Genomic DNA, 23338 nt, shown 5'->3' with positions numbered 1-23338 from the left:
ATTTCACTAATTTAAAATGCTGTAAGTATAGTATTTTTTCCCCTCCAATTTACTATATAGTTTGCCGAAAATTACAAATTAACAAAGCTACTAATACAACTAGCATACCCACTCACAGTATGACTTTGTGTTCTGTACCGTGCTCTGGTAGGACGGGGCAGGAGACTACAATGACATTTCATTGACACTGTGCGACAGGTGAGCTAACTTAAATCAGTAGAGCCGTCCAGCCTGTCTTAGCAGGCTGCATAGCGGAGTCCTCTTAAAAGCAGCCGACTTCTCTAATTTGAACTGAAGCTTATCAGTTATATATATATATATCTATATATATGTACATACAAACGGGCAAACTTGGCTAATTCTCTACAACTGTGATACCATGTATGATAGATATGATAAGTTGAAAACAAGAGACAATTATACAGCCGTTGGAAGATCGTGTTATTATGATATATTTTTAACTACAGATGAGATTTGTTGCAAGTTTAAAACTAGTTATCACTCGAATACTGATCTCCACAAAACCTTCAACAGCTATTATTTCTATAAAACAAAATGTGTATACCGTAAGAAAATATTCACTAAGCTTTTTTTATATTCCGACATCGAACTTAAGACCTCAGTTTTAAACATGTATGTTACATGTTGCAATGGACTAAATGAAAATCGTTTTCAAAGTTCGTTTTCTGCCAATGTTTGTTGCCAAAGAAAAACGATAATGAGAAAAAGATGGAAACAATGTACAACAAACTTGTCAGATATTATTTATAACAATATTAAACATTCCATAGGAATAGGACTTTTACTTAGTTTTCTTGCTCTTTTATTACCATCGGGTGTCAGCACATTGCAGCCAGATGTTCTGCATGGATCTTCTTCACATTCAACTCCATCGGTAGAAATCGATCAGATTAAAACCAAGGAATTTAATACAGACAATACCAAAGATAAGGATATCAGCAGACTTGTGGATAGAAGTGAAGATATGATTCGATCTCAGGACGAAGAAGAATCAAGAATTTGGCCATCGAAGAGTGCTGCCAAACGAAAAATACAAAGTTAGTAAGCTTTCTACTTCATACTATTTAAAAAAAAAAATATATTTAATGAGCATCCAATCGGGTTATTGATTGTTTTTTTATGACGGATTCCTTCTGTTTTTCGCAAATCTATCTATCTATCTATCTATCTATCTATCTATCTATCTATCTATCTATCTATCTATCTATCTATCTATCTGCCTGTCTGTCTGCCTGTCTGTCTGTCTGTCTGCCTGTCCGTCCGTCTGTCTGTATTTTTTTTTATATATGCATTCATTCATTCATTCATTCATTTATCCATGCATTCATTCATTGAAAGTATGTATGTATGTATCTGCGTATCTATGTATGTACGAATATATGTTATGTGTTTGTGTGGTATGTACATATGCATGTAAACGTTCAGTGCTGTGTGTGTTATACATAAATGAGTATATAAGGGCTTAAACAGATACCGAAAATTATAATATATATATGTTGCTGTTTAGACCAGGTACCCCGACTGAACAGACCTATGGTCAAAAGCAATCCTGTTGTGACCACCTCATCTTTTCCCATGCATTGTATATTCTGGGTGACGTTAGCTAATATGTTCTTTTAAAATCAGTAAGCCATGATTTAAAGGAGATTTGACTATTTCTTCTGGCAAGCCGAGCATCCTAGAGGGTATCTCTGACTACGTGTTATACAATGTATGTATGTATGTATGTATCAGGAATGTATATTCCGGTGTGCTGGGTGTGCGCAGCACACCCACCAAAAAATGGCAAATTCATTGTAAATATTCTTTTCTCCTCTGGGCATAAGGCCCGAAATTTTTGGGGAGGGGGCCAGTCGATTAGATCGACTCCAGTACGCAACTGGTACTTAATTTATCGATCTCGAGAGGATGAAAGGCAAAGTCGACCTCGGCGGAATTTGAACTCAGAACGTAAAGATAGATTCATGATAAATATTAACCTTGCTCGTTAATTTAATCACAAATCTTAATGGAAAACTTTTGTTATAACCCTGCTTGATATTTGGTGGCATTGGGTGTGACAGCACACCCAATACAACAACCTCCATGTATGTATGTATGTATGTATGTATGTATGTTATCAATCAGCTTCATTTCTGTATTTCTTGTCAATAGAGAAAGAGTCGGACTCTAACATAGATTCAAGGCTCCTTCATTGGAACTTTTATCAACATCATCTAGGTATTTGTCCATATGTGTGTGTGTGCAGTATTTGGTGTTAGTGTATGCGCATATTTGTATGTTTGTTTTATGGATGCGTTTTTATGTATATATTTTCATGTCTAGATGCATGCATATGCATTTATGTGCTAAATTTTGGGAAAGTTTTACATACCTTTATAGTTCCATTGATGGCTTGAATCTGTAGTCTTCTAATCAGCCTTTTTCTTTCAGGTTTTGAAAACCCTAATTTTTCCAGGTTTTTGTTGAGGCAGTTCGTTACATATGTATGTATGTATGTATGTATGTATGTATGTATGTATGTATGTATGTATGTTTACATGAATATGTGTATGTTTTATTGAGAATGTAAAATCTGGTACGCAGTTGTTTTACACTTTCTGTTTTCAATAGTAATAAAATTACAAGCAAATATTTCCCATTGAGAATAATACCTCCGCAGAGTCAATGTCACCTGACCATAAACGTCACGATCTCCTATTTTCGATGTCAACATTATACAAATAGCTATACAAGAGATCACTACTGGTCCGTTGTCCCTTTATTTGATACAAACGTTCCTCACACATGCACAAACCCACCATTCTCGATTTCATATATACATACATACATATATATATATATATATATATATATATATATATATTCAGCTTCTGGTATATATAACGCCCCCCCCCCAAAATATAATAAAATTAATAAATAAAATAAACTTTCATATACATCGCATTTTATATAGTTTTTTTTTTACTATCTCAAATCTTTTGTATATATGTCTATTTGTAGGTATGTGTTTTTTTTGGTTTTTTGATTTTTTTACCCAAATTTCTTAATCACAGACATGGCCGTGTGTTGTGGAACTCGCTTAACAGTCACGTGGCTTTGGGTACAATCCCACTGCATGTTACGGGGGCAAGAGTTTTCTATTATAACACCGAGTCAACCAATGCCTTGCGAGTGAATTTCGCAGACAGAAACTGCGTAGCATGTCTTTATGTGTGTGTGTGTGTGTATGTATGGGTGTTTATCCCACAATCAGTGTTAGTTTGTTTAGGTCACTGTAAATTAGCAGTTTAGCAAAAGATACCGATAGAATAAGTACCAGATTTACAAATAATAAGTACTGGGTCAATTTGTTCGACTAAACCCCGATAAACTGGTGCCTCAGCATGGTCACAGTCCCATGACTGAAAGAAGATACAAATAAAAGAAAATGAAGGAAGATGATTTTTAAGGTAGAAACAAGACTCTTTTATTGTAATTTGGACATCAACGAAGTATACATGCAATTTGCACTTATGTATGTATGTATGTAGTTAACACAGACAAATTCACATTTGGAACTTGAGAAAGTCTTGTATATTTTTACTGTTCCACTCACAGATTGGACTTGTACTGTACAAATCAGCCGGTCAATTTCTCTTTCTGAAAATCCAAGTTAATCCAGGTTCTCCTTAGCATTTACTAACAAAACCTAGTGCTCATATTAATATTGGTACGAATATGAATTCATAGTCTAGATGTAGAAACTGGAGGTTTCAAAGCAGTTGTCCATAGATATCCTCTTTTCCTTTGATTTTCAAAGAGATATTTATATCTGCAGGGCAGCCAACCTCTATGATGGTACATACCTTTGCCTCTGTCCCAAACAATATCCGGCGTGTTATGCTTACATTTGACAGACGTTTTGATGGGAATACTCCATCAGTATTCCTTGAGTTGGTGTCTATGAATGTATTCCATAACAGAGGGATTTTCTAAGTTTATTTCAGGACAGTCTGTTTTTGCGAATGGTATTGTAAATTGTTTTAGCAACAATATGATGCCGCAAAGAGAGGTAGTACCGTGACGACATTTTAGGACAGCAGCTAATCACATGCGTAATGTCTTCCACAGAAACATGACACAGCCTACACATGCGGTTGCACCTTGGGATTACAAGAGCACCACTGTCTCTCTTGTTCATCAGGTACGTCGTGGCAATCTCCTGTTCCTGGATTGCAAACGCATGGCCTTCAAAGTGTGATGTGATGTAGTGGTCTTGTTGTTCAAGAGAGGCTGCGCTTCGTGTCAATTGTACTGTCTTCTTCAAGCTTCCGGGCAACGTACCCATGCATGGTCTTTTTTTGTATGCTGAGTGCTTTCCATCCAGGTCTTCTCTGAGGTAAAAGAGTCCAGCTGTTTGGGGTCTGTGTAGGAGATCATAAGGATGAGAGTGTTTCTTGAGGTGTTCACTGCCAACTCGTACAATGTTGCTCACTTCACTTTTCAGCACTGCATTTATATATTTCTTTTTGCTGCTGTTGTTTAGCAGGTGCTGCCTGAGTGATACCATATGGTATTCGAAGGCCGTCTGCATTGATCTCAGGCCTCTACTACCTTCATTTCTTCTTAAAGCCTGTCAACATCAATATTCCTGTGGAAGTTCCCAGTTGTTGTCAGGATTTGCAGATTTTGATATCTATGGAGTGGATTTCGTCTACAGACCAATCAAGTATCTCAAATGTTGGGATCAACACCGATATTGCAAATGCACTGTGGGATATTATTTTGTTGTAAGAGGAGAGTTCCAACTGCCATGTTTTCCTAAGTCTGGTGTAATATTCTCGGGTCTCTCTATCTTTATTCACAGTGCCTCCACATGATACATTTTCGTCTGTGCCTAGGTACTTGTAACATTCCTTGTGTGGAATGGGGGAGATAGAGAGAATGTTGGTGCACATGTTTTGGGTTTGGGGGACTCGTTCTATAACCAAATATGAGCATTTCTTTTGGCTGAAAATGTTATTAATTCCAGTTGTTTTTTGGCATTGTTAACAATTTTAGCATAAATCTTCAGGTCGTCTACAAAGAAATTATGAGTTTCATTGATATTTCTGGCAGCTGAAGATCCTAGCATGTAACCATTTGTTTTCTGCAGTAGGAACGATAATGGATTCAGTGCCAAAATGAAAAGAAGTACAGAAAGACTATCTCCCCGGAATATTCCCTTTGTAATGTCTACACTATTAGAAACAATTATTCTGTTCTCAGCTGTAAGGGTAAGAATAGCTGTCCATGTCTTTGTGAGTCTCTCTATAGCAGCAATTAAGGTAGTCGGTACCTTTGCCAGATGTAGGCACTTCAAAAGCCATGAATGAGCGATAGAGTCGAATGCCTTCTTATAGTTAAGCCATACTGTCACAAGGCCTCTACGTTGTTTTCTTACTTCAGACAGTACAGCTTTGTTTATTAAAAGTTGTTCGGCACATCCCCACACTCCCTTCTTTCCACCAGCCTGTTCATCAGTCACAATGTTGTTCGACTCACAATGGTCCTGGAGGAATTGGTTGACGCAACTTGTGTACAGTTTGTACATAATGTTTAGGCAAGCAATGGGTTGTAGTTTACTGCCATCTCGGTGATTTCATTTTTGGCAACAAGATTTGTCCTTGCTGTAGCATGCCAATGTGGTATATCAGTCTGACCTTCCGTAGTCCTTATATATGTATGTATGTATGCCTATAGAGAAAGAGCCGGTTTCTAACCTAGATCCAAGGCTCCTTCATTGGAATTTCAACATCAACAACAAGGTATTTTTGTATGTATGTATGTATGTATATGTGCGGACGGTGCAAGTATGTATGTTTATATGTTTGTATGCATGTATGTATGTATGTATGTGTGTGTGTGTGTGTGTGTGTGTGTGTGTGTGTGTGTGTGTGTGTGTGTGTGTGTGTGTGTGTGTGTGTGTGTGTGAGTATATATGGTAGGGAAATGTAGAGTGTAATTTATTAAAATAAATGCCATATATTTATCTGCAGTTAACTATGTCTATAGGTGTGTGTGTGTATGTGTATGTGTGTGTGTATGTGTGTACATACCTACACATACCCATGAACGCATGTGTGTATATATAAATATTTATATACATATATTTATAAAACGATACATATACATACATATACATGTATGAGTGCATGTGTGTATGTGCATGTGTGTATATGTGTATACATACATACATGCATACATACATACATACACGTATATATATATATATATATATATATATATATATATATATATATATATATGTATATATATAAATATATATATATGTATGCATATCTATCTATCTATCTATCTATCTATCTATCTATCTATCTATACACATTTATACATATTCACATACTTACTCAAATACACACACACGCACTCATCAGTACAATACATAAAAACTTAAAATACTGCATAACTATACTTGTAGGCATTACCCGCGTTACGACTGCCTCGGGTGACGGCATTTCGCACCAAGAGAAATTGTAGAGTATGATCACAAATTTCGGGATACGATCTGTAATTTTGGAAACTCGGATAAATTTTAACAATTTGAGAACTACATTTATTTTTCTTAGCCCAAGATGCCAAGATGTCCTGGTTCAGATTGTCGTCTACAACATATGCTTTAACTAATATGGTGAAAATCCTATCGTCAGGGTTTCCAAAAATACAATTCATATTAAACAAACACGGAGGAAAATTAAATAAAACAAATAAAACAAGAGCACTCAAAGAGCACAAACTCCCGCCAAAGCAACAGCAACGTCCTCCCAACGATTAGCCAGAAATTATTTTTGAAATGAGAATATCTGAAATAAACTCGACTGCTCTCACAAACGAGAATACTAAAAATGAACCCGACCGCTCTCAAAAATTAAGTAAAAAAAAAAAAAACTGGAAAAATAATCCAGAATCCTTGTCCAGTACCGGATCGATCCCCAAATCTAATCAGTTCGTGCCAGTCACGAGGCCAAACGTCCTTGAAAGTTTCATCCGAATCCATCCAGCGGTTCTTGAGGTATCTTGTCCACGGACAAACACCACTGAAAAACAATACCTCCGCCTTAGCGAAGGTGGAGGCAATAAAAGTAAAAAATACGGGTCTGTAAATGAAATGACTTATTTGTATTGCAGAAAGGGATGGCCAAAGTAACACAAACACGCAGAGCGAAAGAGATATGCAATAATCCCTCGACTATCGCAGATGTTACGTTCCAAAACCTCACACAGAAATAATTGAATTTCTAAAAATAATATAAATATCTATCGGCCGCAGAAAACTGGATATACTGAGGAATCTGCGATATAAATTTACATATAAACGCAGGAGTGGCTGTGTGGTAAGTAGCTTGCTTACCAACCACATGGTTCCGCCTATAATTTGTTTAATTCGTTCCATGATTTTGCTGATACGTTAAGTCAGAAAAATATGCTTGTACTTTTTAGCATCTGCTCTACTTCTTCCTTTATGGATCGGACATACTACGACTTATTCCAGCCTTTTAAGAACTTAACAAATGCAAGGAAACTTCCTCAAGTATCTGGAGTAGTTTTGCGAGAACAGTTTTGTAGGTCTTCAAGAGAATTTCTGGAAACTCTTTTGGAGCCATTCATTGAGTTTGGGTTCACTTCATCTGTAGCTGATATTACATCTCCCTTTATATCGATATAATCGATGATTGCCACTTTCCTATGTAAGGAATATTACAATATTGACGAACTTAACCGACGTATTTATTTATGTGCATTCCATTGGGGTGGTGAAAACACGTTTGAATCGTTCAGTCAGTTTTTTTACTTACCCCCAACAAAGGAAATATCTCCTCGGAACAATGACTTTTTTGTAATGCACTGAAGCTGGATCTGATGCGAATATAAGAATTTAGTGCTCGATTTATGTTGTCCAAGTCCTTTCTGCTCTCCCATCTTTATGAGAATATTTTATTTCTGAAATTATCCTTTTTTATAAATGAAAAGTTTTGCCCTCTTTGAATTTTTCATCAAAATGATTTGAGATCATTGATCTTTGTCTCCTCAGATTTTTTTCTCACGGGAATTACATTTTTCTAAGAGAAGCATTATAAATAACTTATAACTTGCGTTATAAATTTTAAAAAATCGCTTTAATTTCTTGTCATTGTCGTTTATAGTAAGACTTTCGAGCCTATTTTGTTTGAATTTGTTTTTAATGTTTTCCAGTGAACATTATAGGATTACATGTCGGATAGAGTTTGAATACCCTTGTAAGGTGCCTAGCTACAGTTCCTTTTGAACTTTATATCCTGCATTCTGTTATGACCAGTGAAAATCATCGGCGTTTCCTTTATATTTTGGATGAGTTCCGTAATTTTTCTTGCCTATGCGTATTGTTGCCAATGATTGGATATAATATTATTTGTTCTATGAATAGCGTTTTAATGAAGTCAAGTACAGACGACCCTGTTTGTCTTCATTAATGCAAAGACATTTCTGAAAGAATGTAGCTCTCGATCCTTTTGAACTGAGGGAGGTTGAAATACAATAATATGCTGATCGACTGTAGTTAATATGAGGATCCCTTCCTGATTCGAAGTGTTTAGTAGACGATGTCTTACACCTAATAACTATATCGAGATGCATTACATGTATTATAAGTGTATCACACACTTGGAGTAATTGTTGATAACAATCTAAGCTGCAGTTTCCACGTAAACAGCAAGGTTGACTTGGTCCGCAAGATGTGCTCCTGGATTCTGAGAACTTTCCGGTCTAAAGATGCCAACACCATCATCCTTCTTTATTCTACTTTTGCCCGACTCCACCTTGAATACTATTTCCCACTGTGGTCCCCCGATACGAAACAACTCATTATGAAAGTGGAAGCACTCCAGAGGTCAATCACAAGAAAGATAGACGGCATGAGAGGCATTGACTATTGTAGTCAACTAAAAAATCTCAATCTCTACTCTCTCCAACGCAGCCGGGAGCGCTACCTCATTTGCGTGATGTGGAAAATATTCCATCAATATTTCACAAATGATGTTGGCATCAATTTTAAAATCCATCCAAGACTTGGCCCCCGTGCTGTCCGCCCACTACAAAAAATGAACTCAGGATACATAGCAACATTACGTCACAATTACTTAACCTCAACCGGTCCAGCTCTCTTTAGTATAATACCAAAGTACATCAAAACGGAAACGGATCCCATAAAATTCAAAAGTCCACTGGACAAATTTCTTCAAAAAGTTCCGGACCAACCTCCTACATTCGGATATGTTTCCAACAATCATAACTCTTTGCTAGAGAGGGCCATGGTACTCCATATATGGCTATGGTGCTATTAAATTAGACATGCCCTGGGCCTATACAGGCCGAAACCTATCAAAGTTATATAATTTACGTCAGAATTTAGAAAATTCTAAATAACGTGAAAAACTTCGTTTTTACCGGTTGAACTCGAAGTAGATAAAGCTCTAAGTATTAGCCTGTAGCTATTGATAAAAAAAAAAACCCTTTGGGTAAAAAAAGATCCGACAGTGCTCGAACCCACATCTTCTGAAAACTTGACAGACGTTCTATTAATGGATCAAAGCATTCCTTCGAATTTTTGTATTCATTCTTGGAAACTTTGGTTTTCTCAGCACGGATTGTATGTTGTTTACGCCATTAGAATTTAGAAACTTCGCGGGAACATGAAATGATTCGTTTTTTAATGATTTAAAAATATAGGTGGAGGTGTCAAAGTCTGAGAAATTAAAGAGGGTTTCATTAAATATTTTTGGCGCAGGAATAGCTGTGTGGTTAAGAAACTCGCTCCGCACTCATATGGTTTCTGGTTCATTCTCAGCGCACGGAGCGTGAACAAGTGTCTTCTACTATAACCTCGGGCTGACTTAAAACTCGCGAGTGGATTTGGTAGATGGAAATTGCGTAGAAGTACGTCAGCGTGCCAGTCTATATGTGTGTGTGTATTTGTGTATGTGTGTGTGTGTGTGTGTGTGTGTGTGTGTGTGTGTGTGTGTGTGTGTGTGTGTGTATGTATGTGTGTGTGTACGTGTGCGTGCGCGTGTCTTTGCATTTGCCTCCACTACCGCTTGACAACCAATCTTGGATTGTTTACGTTCCTGTACCTTAGCAGTTCGGCAGCAGGAACCAATAGAATAAATACCAAACTTAAATAATGTAATACGAAACCCTTAAAGGCGGTGCCCCAGCATGGTCGCAGTATAATGACTGAAACAAGCAAAAGGTAAAAGATAAATTATATCAATCGATACACTTTTTAAATTCCATTGCTCTTATTTTCCCTCCTCTATGTATTTTTGTTGTAAGTCATCTCGATGATGCTGCAGAGAATACAAAAATTCACACGAGTAAATTTCTCCTTCTTGTTGGAGTGCCACAATTTTCCAGAAAAAAAAAAAAAAATTAATAATTAACATTGGAACGGAACCCCGAATTATTATGCAATTCAATGATTCAGATTCAGAAGTTCAATGTTCATACGCCTTTTCAGGAGGATTGTATGCATTATGAAATTGGAGAAAATCTGTATAGATACCGCAAATGACAATACTGGCATCCATTGTGTTCTCTGTATTTTTAAAAGTACTTAAAAAAAGATAGGCAAAAAACCCCCAAAAAACAGTAGATAATTTATGCCCAACATAGCGTAAATCAGAAAAAAAAAATGAAAAATTTTACTCTCTCACCATAGATGAAATAAGAACGTAAACACATTCATTCTATGCTGTTGATGTGCAGAAAAAAAAATAATGAAGGAATCTCCTGACTGACCGTTTCATAGTTTGCTGACCGATCTTCAGAGAAAACATTCCCGGCTTCCAACGTTAATCTATGGCATAGATCAGTTGTAAAGTTTTAAACATTTATGGAGTTTATGAAATTTAGGCAAAAAAAAAAAAAAAATTAAATGAATAAAACCATAAAATTATAACTATATGCTCTTGAATTCAACTAAGAAATCTATCATAGACCATTGCCTTCGTAGATATGCATACGATAACGAGATTGGCATGCTGAGAAACAACAGTCCATTGTTCACACATACATTTACCATTTATGATATCAGATCTAGTTTACAAATCGTGAAGGCGCTTGGTAAGGAGTAATCGGTTCACGATCGTAACGTCGATTTCCGGTGGTGAGTTGAGTCTTTGAGCAAGACACTTTATTTCACGTTGCTCCAGTTCACTCAGTTGGCAAAAATGAGTAGTACCTGTAATTCAAAAGGGCCAGCCTTGTCACATTCTGTGTCACGCTGAAGAACAACGTTAAGGAGCACGCGTGTCAGTGGAGTGCTCAGCCACTTGCACATTAATTTCAAGAGCAGGCTAGTCCGTTGATCGGATCAACTGGAACCCTCGTCGTCGTAATCGACGGAGTACCAGCTAGTTGCAGAGCAGGCCTGTGCTACTGCGCACATAGATTAGAGATGAGCTTGTAAAGCACACACTGCATACACATCTTATTTATTATTTTGTTGTTGTATTTTGTGTTTTGTACTTCTGACTGACGGAAACCGTGTTCTATCCTATGAGCAAACTATAAACAGTATGCGACACACGGAAAAGCTTGTAGCAAGACTAGCATAACGAATGGTTCTACACCAGTAATATACCTGCATGAATTCTGTCTTCAGTCAACATAATTTCGTACCATCTTGGACCTGGTGTGTGTTGTGTCGATTCTAATTTTATAAACTGCAAATGAATCCATGGATCACGAAAGTATATAGATTTGCAGTAACACCTCCTGGGTCTGGCCTTGTGGCGAGGGGACTTGTGTGTCTTGTGTGTTCCGTAGATCGGAGAGAGCGCTACCATCTGGAGCTTTGCTCCTGGTAGGGTCATCCTAGTCGGGCCCGTTTCCCAGAGAGGTTCCAGACTAACGGTAATCTTCGGCTCGTCGCCAAGATGGCAGCCTCATCATCCGACTATCCTGCGGAGAGCCAACAACCAGCCCAGAAGAATCCTCAACTTGTTACGACACTGACCAGAAGCAACTGGAATGCCCAACATCGGAATGCGAAGGGGCTGGTACGGGACAGCCAGCGATGGAGGGCACCGGTGGACCCGGTCGGTTCTACGCACAGTGATGCCTCTAGGACCATTAACCTAGTATGATTCCAACCCCATGAAGTAAGAGCATGAGTGAGTGAGTGAACACCTGGGCTGCATACAGACTTCCTCTTTGTCAACTTCCCTCTCTGTATTGACTTTGAAGTCAACCTTCGAATCCACATTTTATGTCAATTTTCGGTTTTCCTATTGAGGATTGGGTTGCCTCGTTTCGAAATTTAATTGTCTGAGAGTAATTTCTCATGAATGGATGGGGAAAAAAGCGAGGTAAAAATGAAGCTTTTGCTGCCATTCGTTAACATATTTTGTGAGATTTATTCAAGCAAAGCAATCTGAAAAACTGCATGACTTCTACTCAAGGAAACTATTTTAGTTGCTAGAATTGGCTCAAACTGGCAAAATTAAATCTATACGTCGCGCGGACGCGCGTGTTATTGTATTTCGGGATGGTCATTTTTTTTTTGCCAAATAAACACATGGGCTATATATTCGTTGTTCACTCGTTTGTTACAGTTCATAGTTTAACTCATGTCCATTGTCCAGAAATCTTTCGTCACACATCTGTGACCTCTTCAGCGACACTTTCCGTCCTTGTGTGTGCTCCTGATTTACCGTTGCACATAATTTACATAGGTGAAGTTTCGTTTTGTAGGAAGGATGAAATCGATACGTTGAGCGAGGGTTGGTCCCATTTCCGGTCAGCACCACGTATCACGGTTCAACTATCCAAAATCGTTTTGAAAATAAATTCTATTTCTGGCCGATAGGTAACGGAAGAGAGAAACAATCGAGACCTAACTACAGCCATAACCTCTCGCATGGCATTTAATAACTATCAACCAAACAGCGTTTCACACCTTTCACTGCTAGCTATGACTAACAAAGGTTCTACTTCGCACTCGCTCGACATGCTAGAAAAAGCGACCAATTTTCTTTAGATCTCATTACTGATTAAAAAAAACCCAAAAAACATGAAAGATACATTAGATATTCAGTATAAAAGGGGATGATTATACAGTAATCATTTGACATAATGCGGTTTACCTATCGCGCTCTCAGTACATCGCGGATTTTTCTGGCTGATCTATGTACATTTATATCACGGTCTCCTCAGTATATCCGGGTTTCTGCAACCGATAGGTATTGATTTGTTTTTAGATCTTAATTATTTCTGTGGTAAAATTTTATGAATTAATAAAAATTTTAATAAAAATTTCATAAATTACTAAATTAAAAGAGAGTACAGTACTGCACTGCATAACACATTAATCAAAATATATTAAAAGAAAATAGGTAGTGTACTGCAAATGAGTAAACAAAGAATCGCATATACTGTATGGAAAACGAAACTCGGGAGGCGAGTGTGTGCCGCCATGAGGAAAATAATATTTCCGCTTATGAGTTGGTCGGCCAATGGAACTGAGACCCCCTTCGGTTATGACTGACCATGGGATTGCACCTAGAAAGTTACCCTCCCAGGCACAAGTCCGGGCAAGGTTGTTTATGGAAGACCAGCAGTCGCCCATGCATACCAGCCTCCCCTCTCGACGCCACTGATGTTATCCAAGGGAAAGGCAAAGGGGCCGATACAGCTTGGCACCAGTGACGTCGCAGCTCATTTCTACAGCTGAGTGAACTGGAGCAACGTGAAATAAAGTGTCTTGCTCAAGAACACAACACGCAGCCCGGTCCGGGATTCGAACTCACAACCTCACGATCGTAAGCTCGACGCTCTAACCACTGAGCCATGCGCCTTCACACTCAGTGGAACTACATATTCATTAAACTATACTGTCAGTGGTTGAGTATTCCGCATACAGTTGTACCCTTAACGCAATCCTCTGGTAGAATCTGTGTGATACGGTATATGACAAAGAGACGTCTGTAAATTACAAGGGCGATTGCGATCCATAGAATAACATTTGTCCAAGAGAGATTGAGTGGGATCGAACCTGAGGCCTCAGGATCACGAAACGTACTTTTTAACCACCCGTCTGTGATTGTGGCTATTTACAAACGCCCACCTACTACACATATAATGCCTGTGTGCATATGCGTGTGTATGTATGTATGTATGGGCGTGCGTTTGTGTTTGCACGCGCACATGTGTGTATGTGTATGTGTGCGCGCACGCGTGTAAACATACATGTATACATACATACATACATACATATATACACATATTGCATTAATACAAAGTACTATCATATTGTGATATATTTATTAACGGCGGTATACCTGACTTGAAATCCACCAGCCAATATTTACGAACCAACACACCACCTTGCCGGCTCTATGCCAATGCGTTGTACACGCCCTCAAAACTAGCAGCTAGTAGAAACCCAAGCTTGGGACCGCCATGGACATTTACAGAGGGAGGCACTACCAGTCTGACCAAATCAACAGCCGCCGACATTCACAAGCTATGTCTCAGCAGGTCGCTTCCTTGTGCCGACGTCGCCGTACAGAACCAGTAAAAGCCTTGTCAACATACTTCTCTCACCATCTAGGCTCATTGTAAAACTAAATACTCCCTTTTCTTCATTCTCAAGACCCCAATTTTTTTATTGTATTACATTTTGTTTTACGCTTTTGGTTATTTTATTTGTTCACAAAAATTCTCCCCATTGTAAACGTTACATCTTTTTACACAAGGTCGTCAAATAAGAGATTTTTCTCTCTCATTTCCTCATTTTTTATTCTTTTTTGAATTGGTTCACGCTTACAAGAATACAAGGGTCAGACTGCGTGTTTTCTTTGTGTCATATTCGTCGGTGCTATTATTAGCATAATAATCATAATATACATTACTGAAATGAATTTCTTTCAGCAAGACATCGTCAGAGGACGTTTTAGTCAATACACATTTTTTTTTTATCTTTTACTCAACTGCATTCATTCATTACCTTACTGATATTTCGGCGTCTTGTTTAAATAAGAAAAGTAGTAAATAAATAAATGAATGAATAAATACACAGACATATAAAAAAGAAGTCTACCCACCACCAAGAGTCCTAGGAAGCTATTCATTTGATAGAGTTAACAAATTTGGATAGGTTCGTATGCTGTGGAAAAGACAGACGTTTCGAGTAAAGCCCTTCTTCAGTATTTTCTTCTTTCTAATGACATGAACTTCTTCAAATTTGCGAACTTTACACATACATACAAACATACATGCATACATACATACACACATACATGCATGCGCGCGTGAGTGCGTGTAATATATGCATATGTGTAGAGATGTATGAATACCTCTGTGTATACATTTGTTCATACAAGTTGAGCGTTTTCAAGGCGTGCGTACTAACAGCTCTATTGTACTTTTCTGAAACATGGACAGTAAACCGTAGGCGTCTCAAGCTGCTTGAGCACTTCCATCAAAAATGTTTGAGACACTCTCAATATCAAGTGACAGAGTAAAACAATTGACGTAGAAGTCCTTGCGAAGTTCAGATGCATAAGTATCCAGTTATTCAAATTATCTTCTTAGATGCATAGGGTAGGCCATGTTATGTGTATGGAAGATAACAGGGTTTCAAAGAGGCTGTTCTACAGTGAGCTGTGCGTTGGAAAGCGTCTTCAGCACAAATCACAAACAAAGGTACAAAGACTGCATAAAATGTAACCTGAAGGTACTTCAAATCAATGTAAAAAAAAACTAGCAAGAACTGGCTGTGGAAAGAAGCTGATGGAAGAAGCGTATCAGGGAAGGTTGTAAACCTTTTGAAAACGGCTGCCTTGAGCACGAAAGCCTAAAGCGCTGGCTTCGGAGGGACTGTCATCAGAAATTCAATGAAAACAAAGTGCTGGAGGTATGAAACATGTGGTCGGATACGTCAAATATCTGAAGTTTCATGGAAAGATCAACTGCATGTAACGTCATTCCTCCTAGAACAATAAAAGATTAAGTTGATCTCGGCGGGATTTAAACTCAGAATATAAAGAGCCGGAGGAAATACCGCAAGGCATTTTTCCGGCACTCTAACGATTTTCTCAGCTCTCCAAAAATACTAGTAACGAGATAATGAGTCAATTTTTTAGGTCGCAATGGTGGTTGCAATGGTGGTTGCAATGTATAAAGTTATTCTTAGACCACACACCTGTTTCGACTGCTTACAACGGAATGGACACCGTTTAAGGCACCTGTGAGGACAGGTAGTAAAGGTGTTGAAGTGAGCGATGGCTTCAGTCAACCAAACAAGAGCAAAAGTGACCCCTCCGACGAATTTCCACACAATTTCCGTTCCCGAAATAAGTAGAAAGTACTTGTTCAAGGTAGCAGTGGAATTAAATTCGAAGATATATAGTTTCAAATCAGACTTTTAAACTACAGAGCCATGCCCGATAAAAAGAACGATAAAGTATCTCTTAAATTACATCCTACCGCCTTAAAAAATGGAAGGACTTGTTGGATATTGCTGTTTAAGATAAAGTAAATCTTGGGGAAAAACGGGATGGGCACGGATAGGATGCTCCTGATCATAAGTTTGATCAATAGGGGATATTCTGGTGCTAGGCAACGATACCATCATCACCAACACCACTAGCAACTTCAACAGATGCAATAACAGCAGCAGTAGCAGTAGCAGCAGCATAAAAATAGTTGGTGCATAAATAATCTATGGTGAAGTAGATGCAAACACGTGGGATGTTCTAAGAAAAAATTTAATCAATTCAAATCACACCTATAGAAGTGGGAAAAATATTATGTGAATGATTGAGTCTGGCAAAGAACAGCAGGGGAAAGAACTCCGGAGGTAAAATTAATAAAATTTAGAATACAATGAAGATTAAATCTATTCATTGGAAGACGATGAGCGTTCTGTAAACCCTGCCACGAGCGTCGCTCCCAGAAATGTGGTATTATGCATAGGGAATTCGTTCCCCAGGGCCAGACCGTTAATTGAGAGTTCTACTGCGACGTTTTGAAGTGTTTGAGGGAGGACATACGGTAAAATGACCGGATCTGTGGAGTGTGAAGAATCGGATTTTTCACGACGACAACGCACCCTGTCAATGAGCTCTCCTCTTTCGTGTGTTTCTCGTCAAAAACATGGTGTTCCTTCTGCACTCTCCCTATTTGCCAGATTTAGCACCTGCGGACTTTCATCTCTTCCCCAAGATGAAAATGCAACTCAAAGGTCACCGTTTTATCACCGTTGTCGAGATCTAGAGCGAATCGCAGAAGGTCCTCGTCTTGCTTACAGAAAATGACTTCCAGCCCGGATTCCAAAAGTGGCAGGAACGCTTGGACCGGTGTATTGCTGCGCAAGGTGACTATTTGGAAGGAGATGATGGTAAAACTTAAGTAAATAAGTTATTATTTTTATTAAACATAGCTAGTCCGGGAACCTTTTGATAACACTTCGTAGTTATATGGCAGATGTGAAACATATGGTACCTTTAAGACTGACTACCATGAAGTCGCTTACAACCACACTACAGCGTCTGACTTCTATACCGCTACAACAGTGCCTCCATATCTCGGAACTGGCTGTTTTCATGTCACCTCCAATAAGGCAGTTCGGACTCACTCATCTCTTCTCATCTCGTTTCCTTGATTGAATGTCACCCTAGGACCTTAGGCATGTTCGTCCGTTGGAGCAACGAGGACCTGTCTTCCATCCAGAAGCATGACCAGGTAAAGGCAACTGAGGATGGAGACAAATGCAGTGGATTATCTGACCAAGATATCTAACATGTCTCATCTTACTCTCTGCATTTCAGAATGTATTGCTGCAGCCGCCTTCCTCCTCGAGAGTCGGCTGGTTCCATTTTTCATAATCATAGGTGAGTAAGCCCTAATATGTTAATTAATTCATAGCTGCGACCCTAACAGGTGCTACTGCTCTGGGTCAGCGTAGATCTAGGAACAATAGTGGCTAAGAGGTGATGCCATACTCCTCAAAACTCTGGAACTTTCGAACCAGGACCCCATTACCGACCCTCTGGAATTCCTTACTTGCACATATTTTTCTCCATAATGAAACGACTGGGCGCGGCTGTTTGAACGTTGACGATTTGACACGGCTGACTTGGACGTTCATCTTCTTTGGGTGACGGTGCATTTTGGCAAAGGAGGCAAACACACTCACACATGCGCGCATGCAGAAATAATCACATGCGGCTTTACAGAATGGGCGGGAGAGAGAGAGAAAGAGAGAGAAAGAGAGAGAGGAGAGAAGAGAAGAGAGAGGGGGAGAGAGAGGAGAGAAGAGAAGAGAGAGGGGGAGAGAGAGAAAGGGAGAGATTACGCATCCATACAAACATTAGTAGAAGCTCGCATATATAAGCAGAGTGCGTGTGTGTGAGAGAGGCAGGAGAGACAGAAAGAGTGAGAGAGAGAGATAGCGATAGATAGATAGATAGATAGATAGATAGAGAGAGAGAGAGAGAGATTAGTCCGTCTGATGTGATATCAAAATGGCGGTATCAAAATGTCTCATACCCATTCTCCCAGCAGTTGTTAGAAACTGCTCCAAATGAGCGTTAACAGAATCAATCTCACCGCTCTCGTGGGGCCTGCAAACGTCTTTCTTTACATCGAGCTAAATAAATAAATAATCAGTCAGTGACATTGTGATTTTTTCTCTCTCATTATAATGGGTATACTTTTAATTTATTAAAATTATCTGCTGCTCTACATCAAGCCATACGTTTCTTGGTTATGTCTTAATAACAATTCTTTCTATTATAGACGCAAGTCCTGAAATTTGTTGGGAGAGGGCCCAGACAATTTCATTGACTCCAGTGTTCAAATGGTACTTATTTTATCGACTTCGGAAGAATTAAAGGCAAAGTCGACCTCGATATAATCTGTACTCAGAACGATAAGCCGGATGAAATACCGCTAAGTATTTTGTCCGGCGTGCTAGAGATGTTGCCAGCCCCTGCCTTTTCTGTCTCAGTAATGCCTTCGAATTAAGGCAGCGAGCTGGCAGAAACGTTAGCACGCCGGACAAAATACTTAGCGGTATTTCATCCGGCTTATCGTTCTGAGTACAGATTATATCGAGGTCGACTTTGCCTGTCATCCTTTCAGGGTCGATAAATAAAGTACCAGTTAGGCACTGGGGTCGATCTACTCGACTTAACCCCTTTGTTTGTCTCCTCTATGTTTAGCCCCTTGTGGGCAATAAAGAAATAAGAAACGTTAGTATGCCGCGTGAAATGCTTGGCAGTATTTCGTCTGTCTTTACGTTCTGAGTTCAAATTCCGCTGTCGGTCGACTTTGCCTTTCGGGATCAATAAATTAAGTGCCAGTTGTGTTCTGGATCGATCTAATCGACTGGCCCCCTCCCGCCAAATTTCGGGACTTGTGCCTAGAGTATAAAAGAATATTGGTTTCGAATTAAGGCGGGGAATTGATAGAAATGTTAGCATGTCCGTTGAAATACTTAGCGGCATTACGTCCTGAGTTCAAATTACTCCGATGCTGATTTTTGCCTTTCATGCTTTGGTGGTCGATGAGATAAGTACCAGTTGAGTACAGGGGTTGATGGGATCGACTGTCCTTCTTCCCCCAAAATGTCAGGCTTTGCGCCTATAATAGAAAGAACATTTTAGTTAGGTCTCTTTACGATGTAAGTTCAAATCCTAGGCGGAGAACTTTCCTTTTCATTTTTCCGATGTTGGTAAAATAAAATACTGGTTTTGATATTATCAATACAATCCCTTCTTCAAATTTGAGCTTTTGTATCTATGCCATTAAATATTAATTACTTGAGGCTATTAGGGCGGTAGATTGGCGGGATGGTTAAAGCATTAAATAATGTCTTGTTGCATTTAGTTACCGCTCTTTACGTTCTGCGTTCGAATCCCGCTGTTGTTGACGTTGCCGTTTACCCTTCTTGGGGCTGATGAAATAAACACCTGACAAATACAGGAGTCGATATAACCAGTGATACCCTCTTTCAGAATTTGTGACCTTGTGCTTATGTTAGAGATCAATATTTATCCGGTGACATGTACCATGTTATCACCTTCCTGTAACTATTGCTCTGTAACGTAACGAATATAAATTAACTATAAACGTCTTGTCTTTTTTTTTTCTACCTTTTCTTATTTTTTGTTGCTTTACATTCACGTATTCTCGATGTTTTATTTATGTACACTCTCATACTTGAGCTTCATGAAATTTCATTCGTTTACCACAAATTTGTGTAATGTTGCTGTGTAAACAAAGATGTCAGGTGAACACCCGACCCAAGTCCGATGGCAGTTATGAATCGTTCATGTCAGATCTATACAATCACAAAGAGTTTTAACATGACTTTTTTTTCTCTTTTGCAGTCATTTAATAGAATGTGAAGTATGATGCCTCTATTAATTGTTGCAATACCATTTTCTCTCTTTCATTTTCTTCCGAGTTTTTTTCTCTGCTCTTTAATCAATTTTCACAACTTTCCATTGTATTTTTAGTGGTTCTCTAACGGTATGCCGAGTTTTTCTTTTGTGTCTTTCTGAAGTTTAAGTTAGGGCTTTAAAAAAAATCTGTATAAAAAAATAGATTTTGGTAAACGCGTTATTCATAATTTTATTGCACTCATGTATGATTAATTCTTTCTTCTTTAAGCACAAGGTCTGACATTTTAGGGGAGGAGGTTCAAATGGTACTTAGTTTATCGATTCCGAAAGGACGACAAGCAAAGTCGACCTCGGCGGACTTTGAACTCGAAACGTGAAGACGGACGAAACGCCGTTATTTTCTCCTGTGTGCAGGCGGTTCTGCCATCTCACCGCCTTTGTTAATCATGTATGAGTATGATTAATAAAAACGAGGTAACCAATAGCCTTAGACACAGGCATGGCTGTGTGGTAAAGAAGCTTGTCTTGCAACCATGTGGTTTGAAGTTCAGTCTCAATGCGTAGCAACTTGTTTAACTGTCTTCTACTATGACCCCGGGCCGACCAATGTCTTGTAGGTGAATTTAGCAGGCAAAAACTAATTGGAAGCCTATCATTAGTTTGTTTACGTCCCCGTAACCTAGCGGTTCGACAAAAGAGAACGAAAGAATAAATATTAAACTTTAAAAACAAGTGCTGGAGATGTGCAAGCAGAAATTATTGGTTATGCCTAGCTAAGAAAAGAATTATGTTAAAATACTCTCTTCTCTCGGACACTTACCTAAACTGCGGGCTCCACCATCGCTCCTTTTACTATCACAACCTGGGAGTTTGACCACATCAAACCACACACACCTTAACACGCTTACACATATGCAGCCACACATGAAGTAAAATGTTTGGGCACCCGCTCAGTGGCCCCTCCAAACACTCTACATACATATCAACCCTTCCAACCTCTATGTATATATCAGTCCCCCACCCCGATTTTGCTGGCAATCACAACTCACTAAAGGTTTTTCTGGGGCAAGGAGCGTAACTCTTGATGAATCTCTCTCTTAACTGTATCCCGCAACTTCGTTTCGTTTTTTCTTTTTTTTCAAAAGCACCCATAAACTTCCTCATCTCCAATAATAGAGAACAGTTGCCAGCTTTTCCATCTGAGCAATCTCCGACGAGCGCAGTTATTAGATAATTGTCCGATTACTTACCCAACATTCTGTGCGAAACTGATTGATAAGATCGGCTGTAATGGATCAATAATATTGTGTACTTTGACTCTCTCTCTCTCTCTCTCTCTCTCTCTCTCTCTCTCTCACACACACACACACACACACTCAAGAAAAGCTAAAATCTCACTACATGTATAAAGGACAGCAAAACGTTGAATTTGAAAAATTAACAATTCATTTTTATTCCATTAAGTGTTTAAATCGATCACGAATGAACGATAAAGAACAAACAGTGAAGTCCTATTTCTTAAGTAATTCAAAGCAAAGTTGTGTTTATAAAGAAATGTTTCTAAATTAATTAATAAAAGCAGGAAAACTTTCAAACATGAACATGTTGTGGTCATAAGTCTTCCTATCACACACACACACACACACACACACACACACACACACACACACACACACACACACACAATATATGTTAAGATAAAATTTGCTGTTATAGTACGGCTATTTTTAGTTGTTTGTACGTTTACCCTTTAGCGAGGAAGGCTGTTCTTTTGTGTGATTTTATGTCTGCCAACATTTCACTGTTATCTCTGATCGTATTCTAAGTTATGTCGAGTTATCCCCATGTTCTGATTGGATTTTAGATTAGTTTCTTTTGTTTTTATTGACTTTAATTTAATCTTATGATGAATGGAAAATACGGATCATATATCTAATCAGTTTTACATCAAAGTTTTAGTTTGTTATGAGTATCAATGCGTCTGGGATTTTCTAGATATAGTATTAATTGACTTAGGTGTTAGTTAGTAATTACGTTATGGTAAATTTGTGACATCTTCATACATAAGGATTGCATGTGGGTTGGTTCTAATTTACTAGGTTGAGGAAAAAGTTCGTGCGCCGTGAGTCACCATTGAGCATGACATGAACTGAATGAACACACACACCACAAAAATATATAAAAAAAGTATTATTTGAACACGGTGCACGAACTTTTTCCTCACCCTAATATAAGACATTCAAATCTTTTACTTTTTACTTGTTTCAGCTATGCTGGGGAAGCACCTTGAAGGGTTTAGCCGAACAAATCGATCACTGCACTTTTTTGAAAGTCTGGTATTTATTCTATTGATGTAATTTTCCCAACTGCTAAGTTATGGGGACGCAAACAAAGCAATACCGGTTGTCAAAAGATGGTGGGGGGACAAACACAAAGATATACACACAACACACAACACACACACACACACACACACACACACACACACATATATTATATAACTGACGGACTTTCACACAGTTTTCACCTATCAAATTCTCTCACAAAGCATAGGTCGGTCAGGGGTTTGCTCAAACCATATAGTTACAAAGAGAGCTGCTTAAACACACAACCAAGCCTGACCATCAAGAAAGAAAATTTATGTAAGAAAATTGCTTAAAACAATGAAAATAGTAAGCAGCATGTAGTCCTGTAATCTGCTACATGTAGCCTTTTCTTGCAACCGCCAAAATTACAAGTAATATTGGTTTCAAATTTTGGCGCAAGGCCAGCAATTTCGATGGAAGGAATAAGTCAATTCCATCGACCCCAATGCTCAAATGGAACTTATTTTATCATATTCGAAAGGGAAAGGCAAAGATGTCTTCGGCGGTATTTGAATTCAGCAC

At 38.6% G+C, this 23338-nt stretch overlaps 1 protein-coding gene across 2 annotated transcripts in view; it reads left to right on the top strand.

Annotated features, from left to right (window-relative positions):
* The first annotated feature begins 179 nt into the window (after positions 1-179).
* The window catches only part of LOC149134877 (uncharacterized), a 43091-nt gene continuing 19932 nt past the window's right edge, over positions 180-23338 (top strand). For both annotated transcript variants that reach the window (XR_016242473.1, XM_089354565.1), the window contains exon 1: positions 180-1058. Coding sequence is in view for 1 of the 2 variants with exons in the window: in XM_089354565.1 (XP_089210691.1) it covers positions 380-1058 (679 nt within the window). In the remaining variant the exon portion in view is untranslated. The remainder of the gene's footprint in view (positions 1059-23338) is intronic.

This window comes from Octopus bimaculoides, chromosome 7 (genome assembly GCF_046866305.1).
Source record: "Octopus bimaculoides isolate indiv1 chromosome 7, ASM4686630v1, whole genome shotgun sequence".
NCBI lineage: Eukaryota > Metazoa > Mollusca > Cephalopoda > Octopoda > Octopodidae > Octopus > Octopus bimaculoides.
This window is presented reverse-complemented; position numbering and strand designations above follow the sequence as displayed.